Source organism: Populus euphratica, unplaced genomic scaffold (genome assembly GCF_000495115.2).
Source record: "Populus euphratica unplaced genomic scaffold, PopEup_1.0 scaffold39.1, whole genome shotgun sequence".
In the NCBI taxonomy this organism is placed as follows: domain Eukaryota; kingdom Viridiplantae; phylum Streptophyta; class Magnoliopsida; order Malpighiales; family Salicaceae; genus Populus; species Populus euphratica.
In genome coordinates, this window is record NW_011499897.1 from 1,226,865 (window position 1) to 1,249,698 (window position 22,834).

A 22,834-nucleotide genomic window follows, 5' to 3' on the forward strand; every position below is an offset into this window, starting at 1 on the left:
ATTATTTTAATGTAATAGTATTAAAATAAATTTTAAAAAATATTAAAAAAATTATTTTAATATATCTAAAAAACCATTTCAGAAAATAACAACCACCATGTACTCAAAAACCTTTGAAATAATTAGATAGAGTTTAAGAATTTTTAAGGAAGAGTTGTTTGGGTGGGTCCGCGGAGCATTCGTTTAGTTGTCAACCATTTATTAGTTTGAGATGGCTTGTAAGAGCAACTCTTTAACAATGAATACTGATTAGAGAATATGTTTACTAATATTAAAATAAAAATAAAAATTGAAATGATTTTTATAGTTTGGGGATAATTAAAAATGAGTCCAAACATAAGGGACTAAATTGAAATTAAAGCGTTTCCTATATAATTGCATTGGTTTTTATTCACTCATCTGTTGTTTGCGAAAAACTGAGAGAAACAGAATGGGAACGAGAACAAATTTCTACAAGACGCCTTCTCTCTCTTACAAAAAAGACTTAAATCTCTCCTCCGCTCTTCAAAACCTAAAGGCTTATAACATCGCCACCGGTAATGCTCCTTTAACTAAAGAAGAAGAAGATGAGCAACAACCTCGCGGCGACAGCAAAATTGCCCGCCCGAAACGACAACGTATTCAGAAAAATCCACAGCACAACAAGCACGGCGATGCAATTGAGGAGAATGATGGACCGATGTCTCACCTGGATTACATAAATAAGAAAAGGTAATTTTTTTTTCTTCTTAACTTAATTTAATTCATTTCAAGCTGTTTATTTTTATTTTTTGTGAACTGAACAGGAAAGAAGTTAGCTCATCTAATCAGTCGTATGAAAATTTAACTTCTGATGTTCTAGTGGTAATTCACGACTCTTTTTGGTTTGAGATTTCTATTTTATTTGGTATTTGTATTAACTGATTTCTGTTTTTCTTGTAGCAGGGAAATACGATCTCTGTTTTAAATTTGGTAAATTATGGAAGTACGCATTTCTATTTCTGTCGTGGTCTTCATTTTTTTAATAATAATTTGGTAAAAAATATTATGCAAGTTAGCTAATTAGGTGATATTAAATGGAATCAGGCTGCTTATTGCGCGTGTTGATTATTTTTTTATGTTAATGAAAACCCCAGGTGATTCTTCGGAATCTGAAGAGGAGGGTTCCTCAGGTTCTAGACAGGATGATACCTTGCATTCTGGTTAGTCTGTTATTATCTGGACTCATTTTGTCTTTGAATAATTGGTTAGATTCCATTATCTTTCGCAGCCATTGAGATTTTCTGATTGATCAAGTAGTTTGAAGTAGGTGTTAAATCAAGCTGATTTGAGTATGTCTTTGTCATTGCTCATTGCGTTTTCCTTTCCTTTTTCCTCTCTTGCTAGGTCATCCAAATGAAGTTGATCGAGTGAAGCCTAGAAGTGAGCAACGGTATCCTGTCCCAGGAGAGCCTGTTTGTTTGTTATGTGGAAAATATGGTGAATATATTTGCAATGAGGTAGGATATGTGAACTGTATATTTTTTGCTTTTATTTCTTGTCTTGATATGTTGTTCTTCCATCATGTTAATGACATGTTAATGACATTAAAGATTTGTCTTCCTTCATAGACCAATGATGATATCTGCAGCTTGGAATGCAAAGTTGAGCTTTTGCAAAGTCTGAAACTTGCTAAGGTGTTTTTCCACTCTCAACTTTATTACAATGTTAAAGGGTGTCTATACTTTTACTGATTTACTAACTTTAAACATTTCATTTATATGTTATCAGGGTCCAGCAAGCAATCAACAACTCGATGTCTCTTCATCTGGATTCAAATGTGCCTTGCCAATGCCATTGCTTGGAGAGGACACGTGGGACTATAATCGCCATCGCTGGTCCAAAAAGATATCTAATCTTTGTACTTATGAGTGGTATGTGTGTGTTTTTTTAATGCCATTTATATTAGTTATGTGTCATATTGGTAAAAGTTTTTTTTCCACCAGTGAAAATGACATCACAATTTAGACCATGCTATGAAGCATAAATATTGAACCCTTCAACTAGCTCCTTTTGTACTCCTTTTGAAATGGATTTTGCTATATTCCTATCCAAAAGAAACAAAGAAAGAAAAGAAAAGGAAAAAAGGAAAAAAAAAAAGGCCCTTGAAGCTATTTAAAATGCTTGTGAAAGCACATGCATCTTGCTTGTATCTATTTGCTTGTTTTACTTATGAACCTGCCATTGTAGTTGGAAATGTCATAGGCCTGGACACCTTCCGGAAGACTGTTTGGTGGCAACATCTAATCAGGTTCGCTTTTGTTTTTCTTTTGATATTAACAAAAAGTATGCACCTCTGTGTGCTATGATTTACCTATTATTAACAATGTATTAGATTAACTTATCAAAGTTACCTTGCATGAAGGTGGCAGTGGGGAATAAGAACTCTGATTCCATATCCAGAGATCTTCTTGGACTTTATGGAAGGTTTGTAAAATACATTTTCATGTTCTTAGCTCGTTGTATTACTCTATTTCCATTTTAGCATTATTTGTTAAAAATGTTGCCATCATATAAGGGTAAATTGGTAAGATGGCATTAGGAACAGTTTTAAGTACACTTATCATGCAAGTACGTAAGAAAAATCCACTACCTTTGTGTTGAAGGGTCTTCTGGTTGCTCAATTCCCTCATAGAAAAGCCTGCTGTTTTTTCGCATTGCCCTTTCTGTTACTGTTAACACTAGGCAATATGGACTATATCTGTTCACTGTGTACACTTTACATGGTTAGAATTGAATGGTTATAAGTTTTCAAGGAGGTGTTATATTACACTGAACAAAAAGGAGGAAGCCATGCTTTTCAGCTCATAGTGGGCACGTTCATGGGGAATCGGGAAAAGTGGCATTTACCCCGTATATTGTATGTTAAGTTATACTATTCAGGATTGATGTAGATTAGCTGATGGGGGCATTTGAGATTTAGGAATATGATTAATTCTTGTGTATGGTTCCAATCATCTACGTTTCTGAAATAAAAACGGATTTTCTAGCTCATTGCTTAGGAAATTGCATGGTGGATTTACTGAGCACATTTTGCATTAAACTGTAACATGTAAATAATTGTTCATTTCAATTTTCTGTCTATTCCAATAACTTTCTGCATTTTGTTTCTGCTGATCACTGAGCCTGAATTTGAGATTCAGTTAGCTGGAATTAGTAGCTACGATCAGTTTGATCAATGACTTTCTGGTGATTTCTTCATGTGAAATCTATACCCGAACAAATGGCCAAGGAAGAAATATTTATTTATGTTGTTCTTTTTTGTGTTTGAGGAATTCATGGCTAACTCCCAGTCCCTTTCTGCAGATGTCACCAGATTGGTAAAAAATTGTCTGGAGCAAACTGCAATACCTGCTGCAGTTCCTTAAGTTTGGCAACATGCCTTGATTGCAGTATGATCCTCTGTGACAAGTAAGCACAAAGTATCTTATTGTTTGGATGTTATAAGATTTAATTCAGAGTGTTGTGCATTATCCAATGATTTCTACGTTACTTGATTCACAGCTCTAATCTTTTTCTCTCTTGTTTACACTATTGTATGACTGAACTCATATCATATTATTATATTTTCTCTCTCTCATCCATTCTTTTTATGTTTAACCCTTGGGTTTTCCTCATTTTATCTCTCGCATTTGCAAATCTTCTACAGTCTCTTGCAAATTGTTTGTAGCTCAATTACTTTGGCTTACATTTAGATGTGTCATGCATTCCTTAGTAGTCAATGAGTGAAAATTGGGAAAGGTGGTTGCAGTCTTTGAAATGAAGTAGAGGAGATGTTGCTTCTTTGTTTGTGTTGAGTCTAAAGGGTGAGAGCTGAAGTGCTTGGTTGAAACATACTCCTTAGGAGCACTGGTAGCATGGATGCCATGCTTTATGATGCTTGGTTGATTCTTTGCTTTGGTTGGCAAAATAAATTTGTTTGATTTTACTTCCTGAGCCTTGCTTATAAATATCTGTATTTCAGTGCAGGCCATTTACATGAGCATATAAGGGCCCAACCATCCCATCAGCAATATTACTCTCATAAACTCAAGCGTTTGGTAATTTATTTTCAATGTTTCGGCATAATTTACAGTATATGGTCTGTCCAATTTGGCTTGCCTTTCCCAATAAGTGAGCCATCAATGAATTTTCTATGTGCAATAAATGTGTGTTCGACAAGCGTATGCATGGTTGTGTAGTGGGAAAAAACTGCTGATAATTTGCTTAACAATGTCATTTAACTGATGCAGGTCAAATGCTGCAAATCAACATGCAAGGTGACTAGCATTAGTGATCTTTTGGTTTGCCACCACTGTTTTGATAAAGCCTTCAACAAGTTCTATGATATGTATACTGCAACTTGGTATGTGTCTGTATTCGGAATTGTTTCAGATTCTTTATTATCCATGTTAACATCTTCTGGGCCTACTTTCTTCGAGGGCTGAAAGGTTCTAAGTTACTTTTCTTGGACATGTAAGAAGAGAGGATTCTCTGAATACGAAAGTAAAATTTAGATTTGTGTTTAGTTTTTGTGGCGCTTCCTTGAAAGTGTCCAGGGTCAAAGTCCGCATTGTTTTATGTTTGTAGATTAAACCAGTACTTGTATTTGCGGATTGCAGGAAAGGAACTGGACTTTCCATTATCTCTGGCTCTATTTGCTGTGAAGATCACTTTGAATGGTGAGTCCAGTCACATTATCTGATATTAATTTTGTTCCATGTACGTCTCATCCACCTGCTGACATCACTCGTTGCTTTTATCACTGCAGGCATAGGATGAATTGCTTGAGTGCAGGTGTAGAGGACAGAGCATATATCATTGATAAGAATGCCAATAAGAAGTGTGTTCAACTTAGTGACTTCATTTTCTGATCTAATGGGGTCGTGGAGCAAATGCGTTGCTACCTCACTCCCTTTTGATCAGACACCGATGCTGAATTCTGTTTGAATTTGCAGCATAAGAAACCATGCAAATCAAATTCGAGGCATGCAAGGATGTCAGGCAAAAAGGTTGTTTCACTTTAAGATTGCTTATTTTATGGGCAGGCATGCAGTGACATTAGTGTGATAAAAATGGGAAAAGAGATTTAAATGTTCAAAGTGTTAATTTATTTTTTAGGGCTTGGCTGCCGCACCAGTCAATGCTTGCAGGAGCGGAGTCTTGAAAGATCATCTATATGCTGAATGTCGTGTATTCTTGTGGCATTAACCATGCCTATATGTAACTAGAGAAAGCTTTGTTTGAGCAGATGTAAATTGCTAGGGTATTTTTCAAAAATATAGCAAGTCTGCCCCAATCCCATTTTCCCTTTTCGTGCGAGATGATGCAACAATTTACTTTTTAGCTGCTTCGTCTTTTGTCCGACCGGGTGCCTACTGATCTTTAATAGGATCGCATCTTCCCGCCTGCTTGCTTCTCCACTTTGATCAGTCCTTCTTGATCCAAAATGAGGAAATCCACATGAAAAAAAAAGAAAAAAGACAGAAAAAATGGAGTCGATTCCTGGGGATATTGGAAAGAGGTCGCTACGCAAGCCCAGTTGTCTACTTTTTTCTCCCCACAGTTATCACGGCTTTCCCTTCAAAATCATCATTCTTCATCTCACCCTGTGAGATTCCAATCAAATCTTTGTAGATAAAGCGTGCAGCCTTCAGTTGATTACGATTCCCAAATCAAACCACTCACTTGGAAAGTTTTGTCGTGCTCATCTAAATTCAAGTTCATTATCATATGATTTGCCCAGCACTGGAAGTTCAAATGCTTCTTTCTTATTGTTACTTCTTAATTAATAGTTAATGCATGAAGCACTACTGCTAGAGACGGAGCAACACAAGTCCTTTGCCTTGGGGCACTTTAAATTTAGCTTTAGCTAACCAAAATGGTTCTAATTTGCTTCAAGGGAAATTGAATTGGGTAAGCTGAGATTTTATTCACATCTGAAATTAACTTTAAGTTTAACCCTAATTCATTCAATTTTTTGCTTTCTGATCTTATAATTTTTAATGAATTTCTTTTTTCAATCCACAATCAAAAATTGATAAATAAAAAAATCATGTCCCTTTCAGATTTTCTATTCCATTAATGATCTAGAGTTTGAAAGTTACTTCTTTCTCGGATTTAATCTCATTGTTGATAGCAATGTGCTGGATCATAATTATTAAATTCGTTCACTAGTTAGCTTAGAATAACTTGAGTTTATTGTGCTTGAGTTAATTGTCCAGTGATATGTGTTGCAGTGCCAAATGCATAGCGTACATTGGAATGTTTTATCTAGTATATAAACTAGAGAAGATATTAGGTAAAGAGTAAGAAAATAGAGAGTGAAAGAGTAAAGTGTGTTGAAGAAGACATCACACATGAATGAAGAAGATGTACAAAGAAGTTAGCTCCAATTGGGGTTCAGTCCAACCTCCAATATTCAAAGGAAACAACTATAAAGAATTTACTTACCTCTCTTGACTCGTGGGAGATGGTGGAGGTAGCATTTGAATAACTCAAAATGTTGACAATCTTTCTGTAACACAACTTAAAGATTTGAAAATAAAAGGGAAAAGAGATTTTGGAGCTCTTGGTTTGATTCAAAGAAGAGTTGATTATCCTATTTTAGCCAGACTTTGCAGAGTGAATATGAAGGTGATGTGAAGGCAAGAGCTATTATCTTTATACAAAGTATTAGAAAAGAGTTAGAAAATATGAAAATGAAGGAAATGAAGTGGTTGATGAATTTTCTAATAGGATCATTAAGGCTGTGAATTAAATGAAAAGTTATGGTAAGGAGACTAGTGATAGAAAAGTCATAGAAAAAATATTGATTAACCTTATGAGAAGTTTGATCCTATTGTGGCGGATATAAAATAAATAAAAGGTTTGTCTAGGTTAAGTGTTCAAGAGTAGATGGGTTCTTTAGAATCTTGTGAGAAAAAATTAGTGATGAGAGTTAAAAGTTAGTAGAGAGTGCTTTTCAATTGCATTCATCGGATGGTAGGTATGCTAGGCTATTTTATTGGTATATTGCTGCTGGATAGATCATTTTTCTCCCAAGAATTCATATGTTCCACATGATATTTCTGATTATTTTAGATAACAGCAGCTTCTGTTGGATGGCTCCAAGCCTGCTGAATAGAAATTGTAGATGATATTGACAAGTTTGTTTCTGATTGGAAGCACATTATGGCAAACTGTCTTTGAATATGTTGACTGCTGGTTCAAAATAACGTCGGTATGCGTGCCACCCCAACCATGGAAGTATTACATTCAACTGGATTTCAGATTTTCCTCTGAATTCTTCTCTGCAATTATCCAGCTTCGTGAAAGGTTATGGGGAGTTTCATTTTGACTTTTGTTAGGTGTAGCTTCTAAGCATCGGCATATGGTAATCTGCGGGTGCAGTGACATTGATCGGATGCGTGCATTTGAGTGGTTGAATTGGAGACTCAGTCAGCTGGCCTCTTCAAACCCCTGATAGTGACCCTGGCACATGAACAATAATAGTGATAGATTGTTTAGGTAAATTCTGTAACTGTTTATCCAAGTAAGCTGGTTAGATTTTTCAGGTAAATTCTTTAATTGTTTATCCAAGTAAGCTGGTCCAGTCTCTCACGTCCGTGGTTGCTAGCCAACAAGTAACACATGGCCGTCATGGAGCACCTCGGAGGTGTCGATAAAGTTATTGTTTATGACTTCCAAAGTATCAATTCGTCCATGCTTGTTTTGCTACATGTTGGATCAACCAATTTTTCTAATCCAATCACTGATTCAGATAAGGAAGGAATGATAAGAACATGAAGCCCACAAAGCTTTGAGCGTTGAGTATTGGTGGCCTTAACGTGCCAAATATGCCGAAGCCATCCAATTTCAACCAAAGATTTGGAAGGAGTGCCAGTTTCAATAACGAGCAGTTAACGTGATGATTAGAACAAAAATATACTATTATTCAAACTACTTAATGGATGGTGACATGCATCAAGTTGAGTTTCTATGCATAATTTAATTTTTGCTTAATGTCTCTCCTGTAAAGGCAGAGTTAATTATAATAAATAGAGTATTCTCAGGATTGAATGCACAAACTAATTGCTAATTGATTATATATGCAGCTGACAATGTCCATCATGGAAGGCTAGCTCTTAAATTTCAGAGAGATATCGAAGGCAGGAAGAGCTTTCGCCAATGGTGACATTAACAAATAAATCTCTCATGTATTTCGAGGATTTGACGCTTCCCACTGTAAGTTAATCCAATTAATATCCTTTTTTCTGCCCTTCATTTTCCCTTTCATATTTCTTTTTCCTTGCATGATAATTAAGCTCGTTCACAAATAACTTCGTCGTATAATTAGTTTTTTCTTTTTTGAAAAAAAAAAAGTAATGAGGAGGGGAGAGGGGTATTTTAGTTTTTTCTTTTTTGAAAAAAAAAAAAAGTAATGAGGAAGGGAGAGGGGTATTATATATTGCTTTCACTTGCAATGTCTTCCCGCTCGTTTTTTCTCCAGGTTCAGGTTATAGTAATGACAGGAAGCATGAGATGTTCTCGATGTCGTCAAAGAGTTTCCCAAGTTATTTCCAGGATGTCTGGTTCGTTATAGAATCCTTTCATTATTATATATATAGTTGAAATCACACTGTTAATCTTACTCTCTGCATAGCAGGGTTGAAAGAGTACACAGTAGATGTGCACAACAAACAAATAATTATGAAGGGAGATATTGGAAAGCAGTGGAAGAAAGAGGATGATCATTCCAATGACGAAATGAACAATAAGCGTTGTCAGAGATTAAAACTGTTTTTGAGATCTTTCGTGGCGACTTGCTTTGGTAATTATATGGCTAATTAAGACAACCTATGAATTAATATAGCAACTTTTGCCGTTAAAAGTAATTGATTAGTGCTATTTGTCATGTGATTTTTGTTTATTTTTGGTCCATATTCTTATCAATATAGCGACTCTGTGAAAATTAAGCACCTTGAATTCCACATTCTATCAAAACAACCATATACATGCCAAGATTGGCTTTGAATTATGATGGAAAAATGATAAAGGCCATGCGTCTTGCCCAAGCCATGATCGGATCCCTGTACCATACGTCGAGTACTTAATTTGGGATCTAATGTTTATGCGTATAAGACCTCTCTGCGTTGCTATTTATCATCTCCCTTACCCAACCATGCTCGAGTGTTTTGGGATGCAATCTCTATGCCTGTTAGATCTTTCCATTAATTGTTGGCAACAAAATCTGGTTTTTTCTTGGGCTGCGATGATTATTCCTCCTTAACATTCTTGGCTAAGGATTAATCGAATTTAATAAGTTTCGGTGAAGAGATAATGGATCGGTGGTGTTCAAACCATCTAACTTCAGCTCGTTTGTCAGACTCAATCTCAGCAAATCATGTAGAAGCATCCTTTAAGGAAGATCTTGAGCCACGAGCTAAAAAAGGAACCAACTCATTCCTCGCGGCCAAATATAACCAACTCTTTGTTTCTTTTGAGAGCTTCCTTCACCTCGTTGTCCTTCTCTTGGAGCTTTCGGATTTCATCTTCAGTAGTTGCCAACTCATTTGATGAGGCGATATGAGCCCTCTCTTGATTATAAACTTTACACAAGGACTCGTGAATTGGCTGCTCAATCTGGGGGTTCTCAGCTAGCTGCTTGTTCAACAAATCCTTCCTTCTTGATAGCGAGCACTTCAATCTATTCATTTCGCCTTTCCACAACGTCCACAAGGTCAGACTTTGGGTCTTGGACTATGTTTAGTAAGAACTCGTCATTGAGTGGGGTGCTCAAGTGGCTTTGTGCTTCCATCATAAATCTTCTTGCCACATCAAAATTATCAACCGGAAACAAGAACACAGGAATTTGTTAGAAGAACTTGGCTTTCAACCATAAGTGAGTGGTTTCGAAATTAGCCACTTTGACTTTAAATGTAGGCGAACTCGTGCCAACCATTGGCCTGAAGAAGGATGCAACATGAACCTCTCTCTTCAATAACGAAATAAGTCGCTTGGGAGTTTCCATAGCTTTCTCACTGGTCATTCGTGTTTCAACATTAAGCTCATTGGCTGCAACTTCGCTGATAGGAACTACCTTACTAGGAGCAACTGGTAAAGTTATTGATGTTTGATTAATAGCAGAAAGTTCTTCCTGTGCACAGGGAGAGACATGCAATTCAATGCCACACCTATCCATCTTCCCAAGTTTGGTTTCATAATGTAAATCTTACTCAACTATATATCTCCATAGATGGTTGTGAGCCATCATTTCCTCAGGGTAAATGTCTCCTTGATCTTGATATCCCAAGTTCAACTGATATAAACGAGGATCAAAAACTCTAGGCTCAAATGGAGTAAAGGATGGTATAGTTTTTGTTAATGTTAATGTTCTAGAAAGTTGGTTTATTAGAGTTAGATTAAAGTTAACTTGAGTTCAATGTTTGTTAATATAAGTGTATTGTTTTGTCTAAAGTGATAGGGCACATGTAACTGAGTTTATTATAAGAGAAATGGATTAAAAAGGTAAAAAAATAGAGAAAAAAAAACCAGCAGCAGCAAAGTGAGTGAACTCTCTTCCATTTTAATCCTTTTTTTATGTGAGTTTTGTACTAAAAAATTACAGAATTTGTGTGATATATTCAAGTGTGTTTTATGAGTGTTATTAGCTATAGAAACCAATTAAAATTCATCCCAACATATTGGCATGAGAGCAGAAATTAAAAAAAAAGCTTTGTCCAAGTTAAAAAAAAAAAGAAGAAAGAATTGGCATGAGAGCAGAAATTAAAAAAAATGCTTTGTCCAAGTTAAAAAAAAAAAAAAAAAAAATGTCCAAAGAAAGTAGCTCAAGTTGGAGTTAAGTCCAACCTTCAATATTCAAATGAGATAACTATGAGTTTTGGAGTATAAAGATAAAGCATTTATTCATCTCTGAGATGATGAAGGTAACATATGAAGAACCCAAAAATATTGACAATCTTTCGTTAGCACAACTTAAAGATTTGAAAGCAAAGAGTAGAGAGGCTGCAACTCTTGGGTTGATTCAAAGAGGAGTTGATGATGCTATTTTCCCGAGGATTATAAGAATCACAGATGCAAAGCAAGCATGGAAAACTTTGCAAAGTGAATATGAAGGTGATGTGAATGTAAGAGTTATTAACTTACAAAGTCTTCGAAGAGAGTCAAAGAATATAAAAATGAAGGAAAATGATGTTGTTGATGAGTTTTTTAATAGGATTGTTAAGGTTATGAATCAAATAAAAAGTTATGGTAAGGAAATTAGTGACAGAAGATTTGTAGAGAAAACATTGATTAGCTTTCTAGAGAAGTTTGATCCTATTATGACGGTTGTAGAAGAAACTAAAAACTTGTTTAATTTGAGTATTCATGAGTTAATGAGTTCTTTGAAGTTTTATTAGAAGAGATCAATGAAGAGTAAAAAAATCAATAGAGAGTGATTTTCAATGAAGGCATACTCTTGGTAAATAAAGCAAAAAAAAAGCATCTACAAGTAATGAGAAAATAAGTGTTGAATCCTTTTGATATGGAGGATACATTAGAGGTAAAAGTAAAGGAATGGGTAAAAATCAATGGGGAAGAAGAGGAATGAATTTGGGCAGTAACTACGGTGATTTAAAAGGTGTTATTCTTGCGTAGATTAGATCCTAAGTCTAGAAATTATTGATATAAAAAAGAGATAATATTTTAATTATAAGGGATATGATCACTTAGCTAAAGATTATGGTATTATGATGTGAGGAATAATCAACAAGCAAAATGTTACCAAAGATAACGAAAGTGATTGAAGCATGGTTTATGCTAGTCAAAGTAGCATGGAAAACAAAAATGGGCAATGACTTATTGATAGTGCTTATAACAATTATATGACACCAAAAAAAAAAAAACTTGTTAGATGATATTGATACAAAAAGGAAAACTACAAAAAAAAAAAAAAAACTTGTTCGATGATATTGATACAAAAAGGAAAACTAGAGTAGAGATTGAGAATGGAAAGTTTATGAGTGCAGGTGACTTCGGTACCATTAGAGTTGAAACTAAGAAGATTGAGAATGGAAAGTTTATGAGTGCAAGTGACCATTAGAGTTGAAACTAACAATGAAAAAGAGGTCATTCGTAAGGCAATAAATGTACCATGAGCTTGCCAAAATTTGTTGAGTGTAAGACAACTTATAAAGCATGGATATTTGATTGCATTTTTAATGTCAATATTGATATTTCATTGCATTCTTAAGGTTAATATTGCACCATTTATGTAAAACTCCAAGGAAGCAAGTTATGAGAAGAGTGAAGATAGTGAATAGGTGATTTCCACTTGACTTAAAGTGTGGAAAAGATATAGTTTTGAAAATGAATGTGGTTGACGATTCAAGATTATAGCACAGAAAACTCGATTATTTGAATTTTAATAATATAAAATTACTTTACCAAAAAACCATGGTTCAAAGACATTTATTCCTTTAATAGATGAGAAATGCTTATGAAGAATGTGCTCTTGGAAAACATTATTGACAATTATTTTCAAGAGGAATAGCTTGGAGAGTCAATAATGTAATTGAATTGATATAACACCGATATTTATGTCTGATGTCCACTTCATTTTATTATTAAAATAGATAGTTTATAATATTTATTGATGATTATAGATAGTATAATAACATGGGTATATTTTATGAGGCAAAAACTTGAAGTTGCTGCTTTTTTAAGAAATGCAAATGTTTTTTAATATGGAAGTATTGAGAAGTGATAGGGGAAAAAGTACACTTCAAGATACTTTTACAAGTTTTATGAAATGAGAAGGTGAGAAGAATATTACTTAATAAGGTGGAGTATGAGAAGAATATTTTATTTTTAAGAGTTTTTGAGATTACTTTAAAAAAAATTTAATATCTGAGTTATTATAGAAAATACCAAGTGAGTAACAATCATGTGTGTGTAAATGTCTCGAAAATCTGTCCTCCACTTTTACCCCCAGTTGATGAATCCATACCAAAATGAACATCTCCTTCAACGATAGCTCTGTGCACCTCTTCTAACCCCAAACGCCAGATGCTGCTACCACATATCAACCTGTTAACTACCGTGCAAAACCACCTGATCTCACTTGGATTAATTCAATGGAGGTAATTTTCACGTTTAAGAAAAACTAGACAATAGACTCAACGAAGAGAAAGACATTCACTTTCATAGGTTTTATGTGGATGCCATTTGCGAAGAAATGGCTCTTTCAAGTTTGAACAACTTTCAGCAATTAAATTGCACCGTAACAGTAAAAGGAGGATTTACAAAATAGCTCTTGCTAAACCAGAAAATAAAGATGAAAATAAATCTAACCATTTCCCTTCTTTTAAGATTCTTCCTCTATGCAGATGGATAGAATAACTAATTCTTCCTCTATGCAAATGGATAGAATAACTACATACATTGGATCTTTTCCCTAAGAGCCAACAATGTCAGGTGCGCTGTGAGAGAGAGAACTCTACTTCTTGAATTCTATTTGTTGATCTTGTGCAAATACATCTCATGTCCACCAGAGAATGTTAGCCCACTGTTCGGGTCAATAAAAAAAAAAGAGACAGATTTTAGCAACAAACTTTGTCCAAGCATTAAGCAGGGTGCAATTTCTAAATGTAGGAGAAATATCCAAAGTTTGGATGATAGTTTAAGGGCTTTTCCTGATCATGAAATCGTTCCGTTGGGAATTTGAGTCAGTGAGAAAAGATGAAGTAATACATAAATTACCCTAGTTGGAGAACTACATAGCAGTGTAGCATCTAACGAGATAGATGTTTCTGATGCAAATGTTTAGTTGCCAAGCCATGCAACTGAGAGGATCCCAGATTTGATGAGTCCTGAAATAGGAGTCAAGTCACCATGTAAGTAACCAATGGAAGCAACCATACCAGATAATCAAAGTAATACTTTAAATACCATTTCTTGTAGACCATCCTGAACATCGAAAAAACTGGGAATAGTCTGCTGTCTGAATTGTATCTGCCCCTGCAAGCATGGAAAGAATATCAGTTTGTAATCATGCACAGTCAATTCCAGTCACGGGAGGCATGATGATTTTTATGATTAAGAGAACTCCTAATTTTCAGTTCTGCCATGGCAGTCAGAACTTCCTCAACAACATCATGGCCCTATACAAAACAAACTTCTTGAGTGAAAACACATGAGAATAGCATACCATCCCTTCCATCCTTTGTTGCATCATGTAATGAGCATCATCATTTGGTGCAGCAGCATTCAATTGTCCCTACAGGAGGGGTCAGAGCAGGATTTGGATGTCACGAATGGAGTAATAAGAGACACCACTATTCTTATATGCCACTTAAATTTCAATATGCATTACCAGCCCTTGCATGCTATGTGGATTACTATAACAATCATCACAACTAGAAGCTATGGCATTTAGTTGTCCCTAAAAGAAAATTATAAGGAAAAATAAGTGAGCTTTACTTTTTACAAGGTTAAGGTTGTTCTGTGTGATCATGCCCTTATAAATTCTCAAAAACTCCGTAAGTCATGGCTATAATGATGAAATAGTAGCACATACCATTCCCTGCCCAGTTTGTTGAGAGCCAAAATACCCATCGAGAGTTGGAACCCTTGAGTTTAGTTGTTCCTGCAACAGATTCTTTTATAAACAAATTGAAAGTTGCAGGAAAAAGCATCACTTAAATAACAACAGAATAGTCAGAAACAACGAAAATTTCCTCATCAATACATGGTCACTATTAAACCATCATACCAACCCTTGCATAATCTCACAGATTTTATAAGAACAATAGGGCTGGTGCTCATAAGTTTGAGTGTCCCACAACAAGTATAATATCACAACTTCTGTAAATGTAATAGGACGAGTTACGCTTTTACACAGCATCACTAACCATTTGTTGCCAGCTATCATGCATCCGAATGGGTATGACCTCTGGGTCTGGATGAACCTGAACAATTTTTACAGTTACGCTCAAATGAATAGCTAAACATAAAATATCATTAAGACCTCAAGCAAACAAACACCAAAAACCCAACTGACCTGCTTCTTTCTGGATGTATCTTTCTTCTTATTTGTCTTGGTTGCACCATGAGCTTGATTCACTTCATCATAGTCAAGAGGACCGTTTGAAGGGGGCGAAGTTGGTTCTATTATGTTTTGAATTAAATTATTAACACTCTCGCACTTTCTCAAAGCTTCTTCCAGTGCATTGAATGCAATATTGTAACTCTCTTGAGATAAAGAACCTTCATCACCCAGTTTAAAGGCCCGTCGACATAGATCATTGTAGCGTTGAACCCTGGACTCAACCACATCTGACTGTTCTCTCATAATTTGTCTGCTCTTTGCATCCTTTGTCCAACGTTTCAATATATACTGAGATGGAATGCTGTGCAGACCTGACATTTGCATAACAATCAACACGTGTCTACAAAGAAAACCATTAAACTCAAACAAACGGCATGAACAAGATAGATATGATGTCATTTCATTCCACACCACAATGAAATATTGGTTATCTTCGAAATCTTGAACTTTGAAAGTTTGGGTTTCTCCATCTTCAGTCTCTTTTCTAGGATGACAAGCAACGACTCCTAAAACCTCAACCTGGAACTTTTTAAATATTGCATGTGTGTATATTGAGGCCATTTGTTTCCCAAATGGTGATGGAGATTTCAACCCTGGTTGCTTATGCCAAGTTTCAAAATCTGCTTTTGCTTCCTCTTCGAACTTCTCTTGTAGCATTGCTTTTTGCTGTTCAAGAAACTCTCTCAGGGTGGTTTTCCTTTGCATGTATCTGTCAAATAAAGTGTTTATACTTTCTGACCGCTGGGTCGTAGACATCCCTGCCAAAAAGTTGTCTCTCATGAAAAACGGTATCCATCTTTGACGATCTTCATACAACGATTGAAACCATACGTCATTTCTTAAATTGAATATCTCGACCATTTTCCACCATTTTTTTTCAAACTGTTCACTGGTCCAAGACTTAAAGATGCATTTCTTAAATTTCAACATGAAATTTTCATGCTGCCTTGTCACATAACTCAGCTTCTCAGGAATCTTGCTGAATACATGCCACAAGCAAAAACAATGGCGTGAATTAGGAAAGACCTCTTGAATAGCTTCTTTCAGGGCAGTGTCTTGGTCGGTGAGTATCACTCTTGGAGCATGACCACCCATTGCCCGAAGCCATGCTCGCATCAACCAAACATATGTTGTTTTAGTTTCATCAGCAACTAAGGCACATCCGAGCAACAGAAACTGGAAGTGGTGGTTAACACCAATAAAGGGAGCAAATGGCAATTTGTACTCGTTCTTGAGATATGTGGTATCAAAGAAAATGACATCACCGAAATTTCCATAATCAAGCCTACCTTTGGCATCAACCCAGAAAACATTTCTCAACTGCTGTTCTTCATTCAGATCGATTGCATAAAAGAAGTTGGGATTCTCATCTTGCATATGAATAAAATGATCAAGCATAGCTTGAGCATCTCCTTCATCCAAAGCCAAATGCTTTGTGTTGCCAGATGGATTTGTAACACCACCCTTCTGGTTCTCATGTTTCCTATGCCCACCTGATTGTCTAGACATTGCAACATACAATTTTTTTGTCCTCGCCCTGATAGCATGCAACGCATCAACATTGTCGTTACCCAGATTTAAATTCCTATGACAGCGAAAGTAATATGCCTGGTCGGGAAAGATTTCATGGTTGTGCTCCTTTATGAAACTGCGAACAACCCATCTTCCATCTTGCTGCCTTCTCTTAACATGCATGCAAGCTTTGCAATCTGTTTTTGACCAAGACTGATTTATTCTACCACGTTTTCTCTTGACAGGAAGGCTTGTTGCAGCATCTGCATTTGAAACAGGCTGTGGCAATTCAATTGTACTGGTGTCCCGCTTGGTCCCATATCTAGTGCACACAAACTTTGCGTCAATAAATTTTCCAGATATCCTTGATCGTCGGCTTGCTTTTGTTATGGTGGAAAATCCCACAGACTTGGCATACTCTTTGTAGAATGAAAATGCTTCATCCTTCGATTCAAATTCCATTCCATCATGGGGCTCTGCATCTTTCACAGAGTTCAAGTTTATTCTATCTCCAGCATTTGGTTTTTTTCTACCATCAAGAACTCTTCCATTTATAACTGTTCCAGTCTTCTCACATCCATTCCCACCGATGTCAGGAGAATTCACAATGATCTGATCTCTTTCATGTCCTCCATCACCACCATCCACCGTATTAACATTCACATTGGGCCTTCTATCTTCCTTATGATATTCTCCTGAAGGTTGCTCCAGATCTATCCCCATGGGGGAAATATTTTAAACTGAACTTACAACATATGCACCTGAAATGTTCAAAATCATGCGCCAGTCAAAGCCTAATAAAAAGATGAACCACAAGCATGTACATATTTCTGATCTATCATTCAAACCAGCTCCCAGATAGTACAACTAAAGTGAAAACAGGAAGGTTTAAACTGACGACAACCTGATTCCATTTGGTAGATATGTTCTCTGCAAAAATAAAACCTAGAACGTGCAACATTTGTATGCACCAGCAACGAAGATTACACGCATAAGACTTTAGGCCTTAAAAGAATAAACCCAAACAAAATTCGAATTAACTATTTACTAATTGTGTTAAGCACTGCATCAATCAAAAACGTCGTGATATCAAGAAATCACTTCTTCTTTTTTAATTTGAAGCAAACATACTTCAAAGAGTTTGATCATTCACACTAACATTGTCACTTCATAAACTTAAAAAAATAAAGCAAATTTGAAAGAAGCGCATGTTGAACTTCTCACAGAAAATCCTGGAAGTGACTAATACTACCGGTTAGTATCCCAATTTAGCAAAGAACAAGAAAATTAAAAAAAAAAACACTTAAAAAATAGATTATTTAGCAAAAACAAACTAAAAGTACTTAAAATCACCAGTTCAAAATTGAAGCTTCAACACAAACACCAAGTATCATTACTGGCTGCTAAGTACCGACTTAAAAGAGAGAATAAAATCCACAACTGCAGTAAAGAAAAACAGAAATTTAAGAAACGGAACCGAACGCACAAAAGTAATTAAAGAAGAATCTAAAAGATATAAAATTTGAAAGATTGAGTGTTATTGCATACATGAAGTGATCTTCAACTTCTTCAAAATTTGAAGCGAGTAGAGAGGTTTCTGATTTTGCGAGTTTCTGGTGTGGGAAGGAGAATTGGATGCTGTACTCGCATTGGTTAATTGCGATACTCGCGTCCCTTGTTCTGGATTTGCTGGGCCTCCTTCACTTGGACTCCCAAACCAATTTGGGTTTCCTTTCTTCTGTCGGCCAACCCAGTTTCCAGTTAATTAATAATTACTGGCCATTGCGCCCCCGTTTTCCTGCTGCCAAGGCTTTTTTTAAAAACAAGATTATTGAATTTTAGAACAATTAAAATAAATATTTAAAAGAAGTTTAACGTTTAATATATATATATATATATAAAGCAATATTTTTATCAAAACAAAAAAATATTGTATGAATAAAAAAGGAATTTTGATTTTGTGTATATATTTTGTGTATATATATACACTCACAAAATCAAAATTCCTTTTTTATTCATACAATCTTTTTTAGTTTTGATAAAAATATTGTTTTATCAGCAACATAATTTTTTAAATAAGAATTCAAGGCAATTAAGATATACATATGCAATAATTTCAATTATTTAAATTAAAAAAATTAAATATATTCCTTTAATCGGAATTACCATTGCCAATTCATTTACCTCTTATCTATTCTGATGAAAATATTTTTTTATTGAAAACATGATTTTTAAAATAAAACATTATTATGATATAAAAGGTAAATTTTAATTAAAAAAAACTAAACATGCCGTTATGATTTTCATGCTCATGTATAAAAAAATTAAATAATAATTAATTTTAAAAAATTCAAAACTCAAAATAATAAAATAAAAAATTTATTCTCATTGAATACTAACGAATTTTTTTTAATTATGCATATTGGATTCATATAATTATTAATATTAATATAAAAACTATTTTTATTTGAAAATTATTGTCCAATTGGATGGTTTTTTTAAAATATTGTTTTAATAACTTTGTTTAAATATAATTTAAAAATATAAAACAATTAAATAAGTAATAAAAAAGTGTAAAAGTCAAAAGTATCATACCAAGCTTGCAAGTTCTGGCCTATGAATAAACGAGCGCTCGTAGAACAAGCTATATTTTCTTTAAAATTAATAAGAGATCTTACTAGAACTAACTCTAAGCTAGACCAACTAGAAAATTAGGGTTCGGATAATTTAGGTTTTAAAATCTAAATTTCCACCTATTTTTTTTTAAAACATGTAAAAAAAAAAACCATAATAATTTCATTTCTAACTCTTAAACACCAACTAACAATCCAAAAATCCAAATAAAACTAATAAAACTGAATTGATATAAAATTTAAGTATTCTAATATATTTTTTGTCATATGATTAAATACCCAAACAACCTAATACGATCAAGATAGTACGAAAAAACCCATTGCAACTTTCAATTGGATCAATAACAAGATCAATGACAAAAAACCTTAAAATGTATAGGCTCAGATCAAAATATTTGTGCCAATACAGATTTCAAGGAGGCTATATCAACAAGAAAAGATAACATCTTAGTTAATTTAATTCATGTAAAAGATGAGTCTAATCCATCTATTTTATGGGCTAATTAAATTTTTATAGTCAAGAGTTTATTATTTTTAATGCATAGCATTACTTTAACAAGCACAAATTTTTATTTGACTAATAGGTCGGGTTGAAATTTTACTAGAAATTTTTAGATATCTTGTTTTATAATAAGTTAAACTTTTAGAGAAATTAGACATTGAAAAGATTTTGTAGTAAGGTCTAGAAGCTACCATATGAGAATTATATTAATTTCCTAATTAATTTAGAATTTGTTTTTGTATTTTTTTTAGAGCTTTTTTATTATTTTTTCAACATTGATTAAGATGTTTTTACTTATTATAAATAGGTTTATTTTGTTTATATTTAATTTTTTTTACAATCTTTGATATCAATAATTATTATTGTTATAAGAAGTTTTGCTCATGCTTTTTGGCTCTTCATTAAACTATTTTGACTTATCAAAAAATTAATCATGATTCGTGGTATTTTCTACACTTCTTGTTCACATCTTTTTATAAGCATCGAGTAGGAATTGAGTTATTTAATTTTTACATACTTTATTGTTGTCGAGTTCTTTATTTTCTCTAAAAACTAGTTATGCTCAAGTTTTTAAAATAAAAAGAATAAGAAAGAGAAGGAAAAGGACAAACAAAATCATAAGAAAATAAATTTTTAGGATTTGTGACAAATCTTGATGCAAAGAAACATAGAGTTCATCCACTTGCTTTAAATCTAAAAAAATCTTAATTTAAAATATTTTAAGTTTATTTGGTTGAATTTTCTTAAGAGTTACAAAAAAATAATAGTTTTTACATCATTGTTTTTTTATTTAAGTTTCGGGATATACAGACACACAAGCTATTGTTATTTTGAGTCATTTAAATTTTATTTCATTAGTTTCTTAACTTTTTTTAGTCTTTTTTCATATCTTTTTTTAGCCAAGGAAACAATTAAAATTGTAATGTGGATTGCACGGTATAATTTATTTGTGTATGGAGAATCTCCCGAACAAGTAAAATACCATTCTTTTTAGTTTTAATTTTGGATATTAATTTAATTTTTAATTTTAACTTTAATTATTCATCACCCTTTTTTTCCCCTTCTTAATTACAATATTGTGAGTTTGATAAAATTAGAAGGCAACGTTTTGCTCATCTACATAACTCTACGTCCAAGAACCAAGTACATCTTTATGAATTAATGATAATTTAGCTCGATCCAATAAATGTCATTTGCACCCCGTTCAAAAACATTTTATTTTAATTTATCAATACGATGATACTATATTTTTATGTCCGCTCGCTATTTGTCGTCATCAAACGGATTCAAATAATTAAATTATTATTATTATTACTACTGTAAACTTTATTTTATTTTAATGGTTTAATTATATCGGGTTATATTAAGAAAAAATACGCTAGAAATAGCTAAAAACCCGAGTCAGCACAAGTTTGAGTGAGATCGAGTTCCGAAACTGAGTGGGTACAAGCAGAGGCGGAGGAGGTAAAGAAATCAATTGCCATTCACGTCCGCCTCGTGAGTGCGATTAAAAACAAAGGCATCTATGGCAGAATGAACGCAATTTATTTCCCGTAGCTCTGAATTCTAGTAATAGAAAAAGATATGCCGTCTTTGTCATCAAACCAAACGAGGAATAACTAGCAGCAAACAGCAATGGGACTACAGGAACAAGGTTCATGAACACAAACATACAATGGGCGCAGTGTTTCCTGAAACTGGTTCAAGGTTAATCTTTTGTTAGTTTATTCAAAGTGTGATGGATCTAAACTGATTTTATTAACAAATTGTTTTGTTTTTTCCCATAATAATCTTTGTAGCAACATGTGGTCCAGCACCCATTGGCGTCGTTATAAAATTAATAATCGAAGGAAAATCTTTTATATGTATAATTCCCACTGCTTTTCAACGGTCCAATTGAAGTATCCCACGTTTGTGTAATTCTTAATTTAATTAAGAAGAACAGGTTTGAGATAATTAATGTGTGGATTTAACACTTTTAATCAGTCCACCGAAATACACTGCATTTTCTTCTCGATCGCATGGGTTGATCAACAGATAATTAACTTGCATCACAAAATATAGCTGGGAGGGAAATAGAATGATTTTTGCTTTTCAAGTGTTTTTGAAATATGATAAAATATTTTTTATTTGAAAATACATTAAAATAATATTAGTTTTTATTTTTTTAAATTTATTTTTAATATTAGCACATAAAAATAATTAAAAAGTATCTAAAAAATTAATTTAAAATAAATTTTTTTTTTTCAGAAATTCAAGCATACTAAAAAAAAAAACCAAAATATTTTAACCATCAAAACGCCATATATATAGTTGGCCTCCTGGAGGTTAACTCGATATTCAACTAATTACCTTTGAGATTCCCAAGGGCCAAAAAAATAACTAATTACCTCTGAGATTCCCAAGGGCCAAAAAAATAATAAATCTTGAACAATGGCCCATTAAACAGTGCCATAAATAAAATAAAATAAAGCATTCACCAAGGTGAACAGCTCAGTGGTTACATTTTCAAGTGAGATTAATTTGAAATGGCAAAGAGATGGATAAAATGTGCTTTGGTTTGATAATGCTGGTGCAGATGCATAGTATACTCAATTTCCACAGTAGTCGACACCTTCCTCAAACGTTTAAAAACCCCTCACTCTCACAAACTCACGCTACTATAAGATAATTATCAGCCCGCATGAGCCATGTTCACGATTTAGGGTTTCCATAGGTTAGAAAATAATGAAACGAGACAAGATTTCTATTTTCTAGCCCGGTTGAAGACGACATGCAGGCACATGACTTCCCCGTCAAAACGTATTGACCTTGTGATCTCGCTTGCTTGGATTTATTTACCCATGAATGGTTTCTTCGGTTGCCCTAGCAAAATTAATGAGGATTTAAAATAATACTAATAAAAGAACAAAAATAAGATCTTGGAATTCCCTAGGTACTGAACCCTTCTTCTTGTTTTTTTTTTGAACAATCAGAAGAGATATTGACAGCCATTAATACTATAATATTAATTAGGGAAACATTGATTTGATTGTGGGATTATGAATCAAATCCTATCATTGTACTTAATGGTGACAATCATGATAATCATAATGGGGA

General features: G+C 33.9%; 2 protein-coding genes and 1 long non-coding RNA gene across 9 annotated transcripts; 2 read left to right on the forward strand and 1 right to left on the reverse strand.

Annotated features, from left to right (window-relative positions):
• The first annotated feature begins 384 nt into the window (after positions 1–384).
• LOC105132278 (uncharacterized) lies at positions 385–5,319 on the forward strand. Of its 2 annotated transcripts, none has more exons than XM_011035658.1 (14): positions 385–711; positions 786–843; positions 922–964; positions 1,116–1,181; positions 1,366–1,478; positions 1,590–1,655; positions 1,750–1,892; positions 2,209–2,269; positions 2,384–2,445; positions 3,325–3,429; positions 3,983–4,058; positions 4,251–4,363; positions 4,620–4,679; positions 4,769–5,319. In XM_011035658.1, exons 1-14 carry the CDS (start codon positions 431–433, stop codon positions 4,869–4,871), a joined length of 1,350 nt encoding a protein of 449 aa, XP_011033960.1. In that variant the 5' UTR covers positions 385–430; the 3' UTR covers positions 4,872–5,319. The 2 variants fall into 2 exon arrangements, with proteins under 2 accessions (XP_011033960.1, XP_011033961.1); XM_011035659.1 differs by having other exon boundaries at positions 925–964.
• A 2,774-nt stretch (positions 5,320–8,093) lies between these two features.
• On the forward strand, positions 8,094–8,906 carry LOC105132280 (uncharacterized). Its single transcript, XR_843558.1, has 3 exons — positions 8,094–8,223; positions 8,489–8,570; positions 8,645–8,906. It is a non-coding gene; the product is annotated as an uncharacterized LOC105132280 (long non-coding RNA).
• A 4,317-nt stretch (positions 8,907–13,223) lies between these two features.
• LOC105132281 (protein FAR-RED IMPAIRED RESPONSE 1-like) lies at positions 13,224–18,263 on the reverse strand. 6 transcript variants are annotated; one of them, XR_843559.1, is made up of 10 exons: positions 18,149–18,263; positions 15,041–17,361; positions 14,892–14,948; positions 14,558–14,626; positions 14,354–14,422; positions 14,189–14,257; positions 13,930–13,998; positions 13,741–13,850; positions 13,391–13,546; positions 13,224–13,357 (listed from the first exon to the last, which is right to left on the reverse strand). XR_843559.1 is itself a non-coding variant. In XM_011035662.1 (10 exons), exons 3-9 carry the CDS (start codon positions 17,321–17,323, stop codon positions 13,773–13,775), a joined length of 2,694 nt encoding a protein of 897 aa, XP_011033964.1. In that variant the 5' UTR covers positions 17,324–17,361; positions 17,954–18,040; positions 18,149–18,263; the 3' UTR covers positions 13,224–13,546; positions 13,741–13,772. The 6 variants fall into 6 exon arrangements, 5 of the variants coding, with proteins under 5 accessions (XP_011033964.1, XP_011033966.1, XP_011033962.1 ...); XM_011035662.1 differs by adding an exon at positions 17,954–18,040 and having other exon boundaries at positions 13,224–13,546; XM_011035664.1 differs by having other exon boundaries at positions 13,224–13,546; positions 13,758–13,850.
• Positions 18,264–22,834: the final 4,571 nt, after the last annotated feature.

Bases quoted from the DNA above. Each gene is read 5' to 3' on its own strand.
- LOC105132278 (XM_011035658.1), top strand. From the start codon at position 431: ATGGGAACGAGAACAAATTTCTACAAGACGCCTTCTCTCTCTTACAAA. The intron at 1,182-1,365 runs GTTAGTCTGTTA...CTCTCTTGCTAG, and splicing joins GGATGATACCTTGCATTCTG to GTCATCCAAATGAAGTTGAT. The intron at 1,656-1,749 runs GTGTTTTTCCAC...ATATGTTATCAG, and splicing joins AAAGTCTGAAACTTGCTAAG to GGTCCAGCAAGCAATCAACA.
- LOC105132281 (XM_011035664.1), bottom strand. From the start codon at position 17,323: ATGGGGATAGATCTGGAGCAACCTTCAGGAGAATATCATAAGGAAGAT. The intron at 14,949-15,040 runs GTCAGTTGGGTT...AAAATTGTTCAG, and splicing joins ATACATCCAGAAAGAAGCAG to GTTCATCCAGACCCAGAGGT. The intron at 14,627-14,891 runs GTTAGTGATGCT...AATCTGTTGCAG, and splicing joins ATGATAGCTGGCAACAAATG to GAACAACTAAACTCAAGGGT.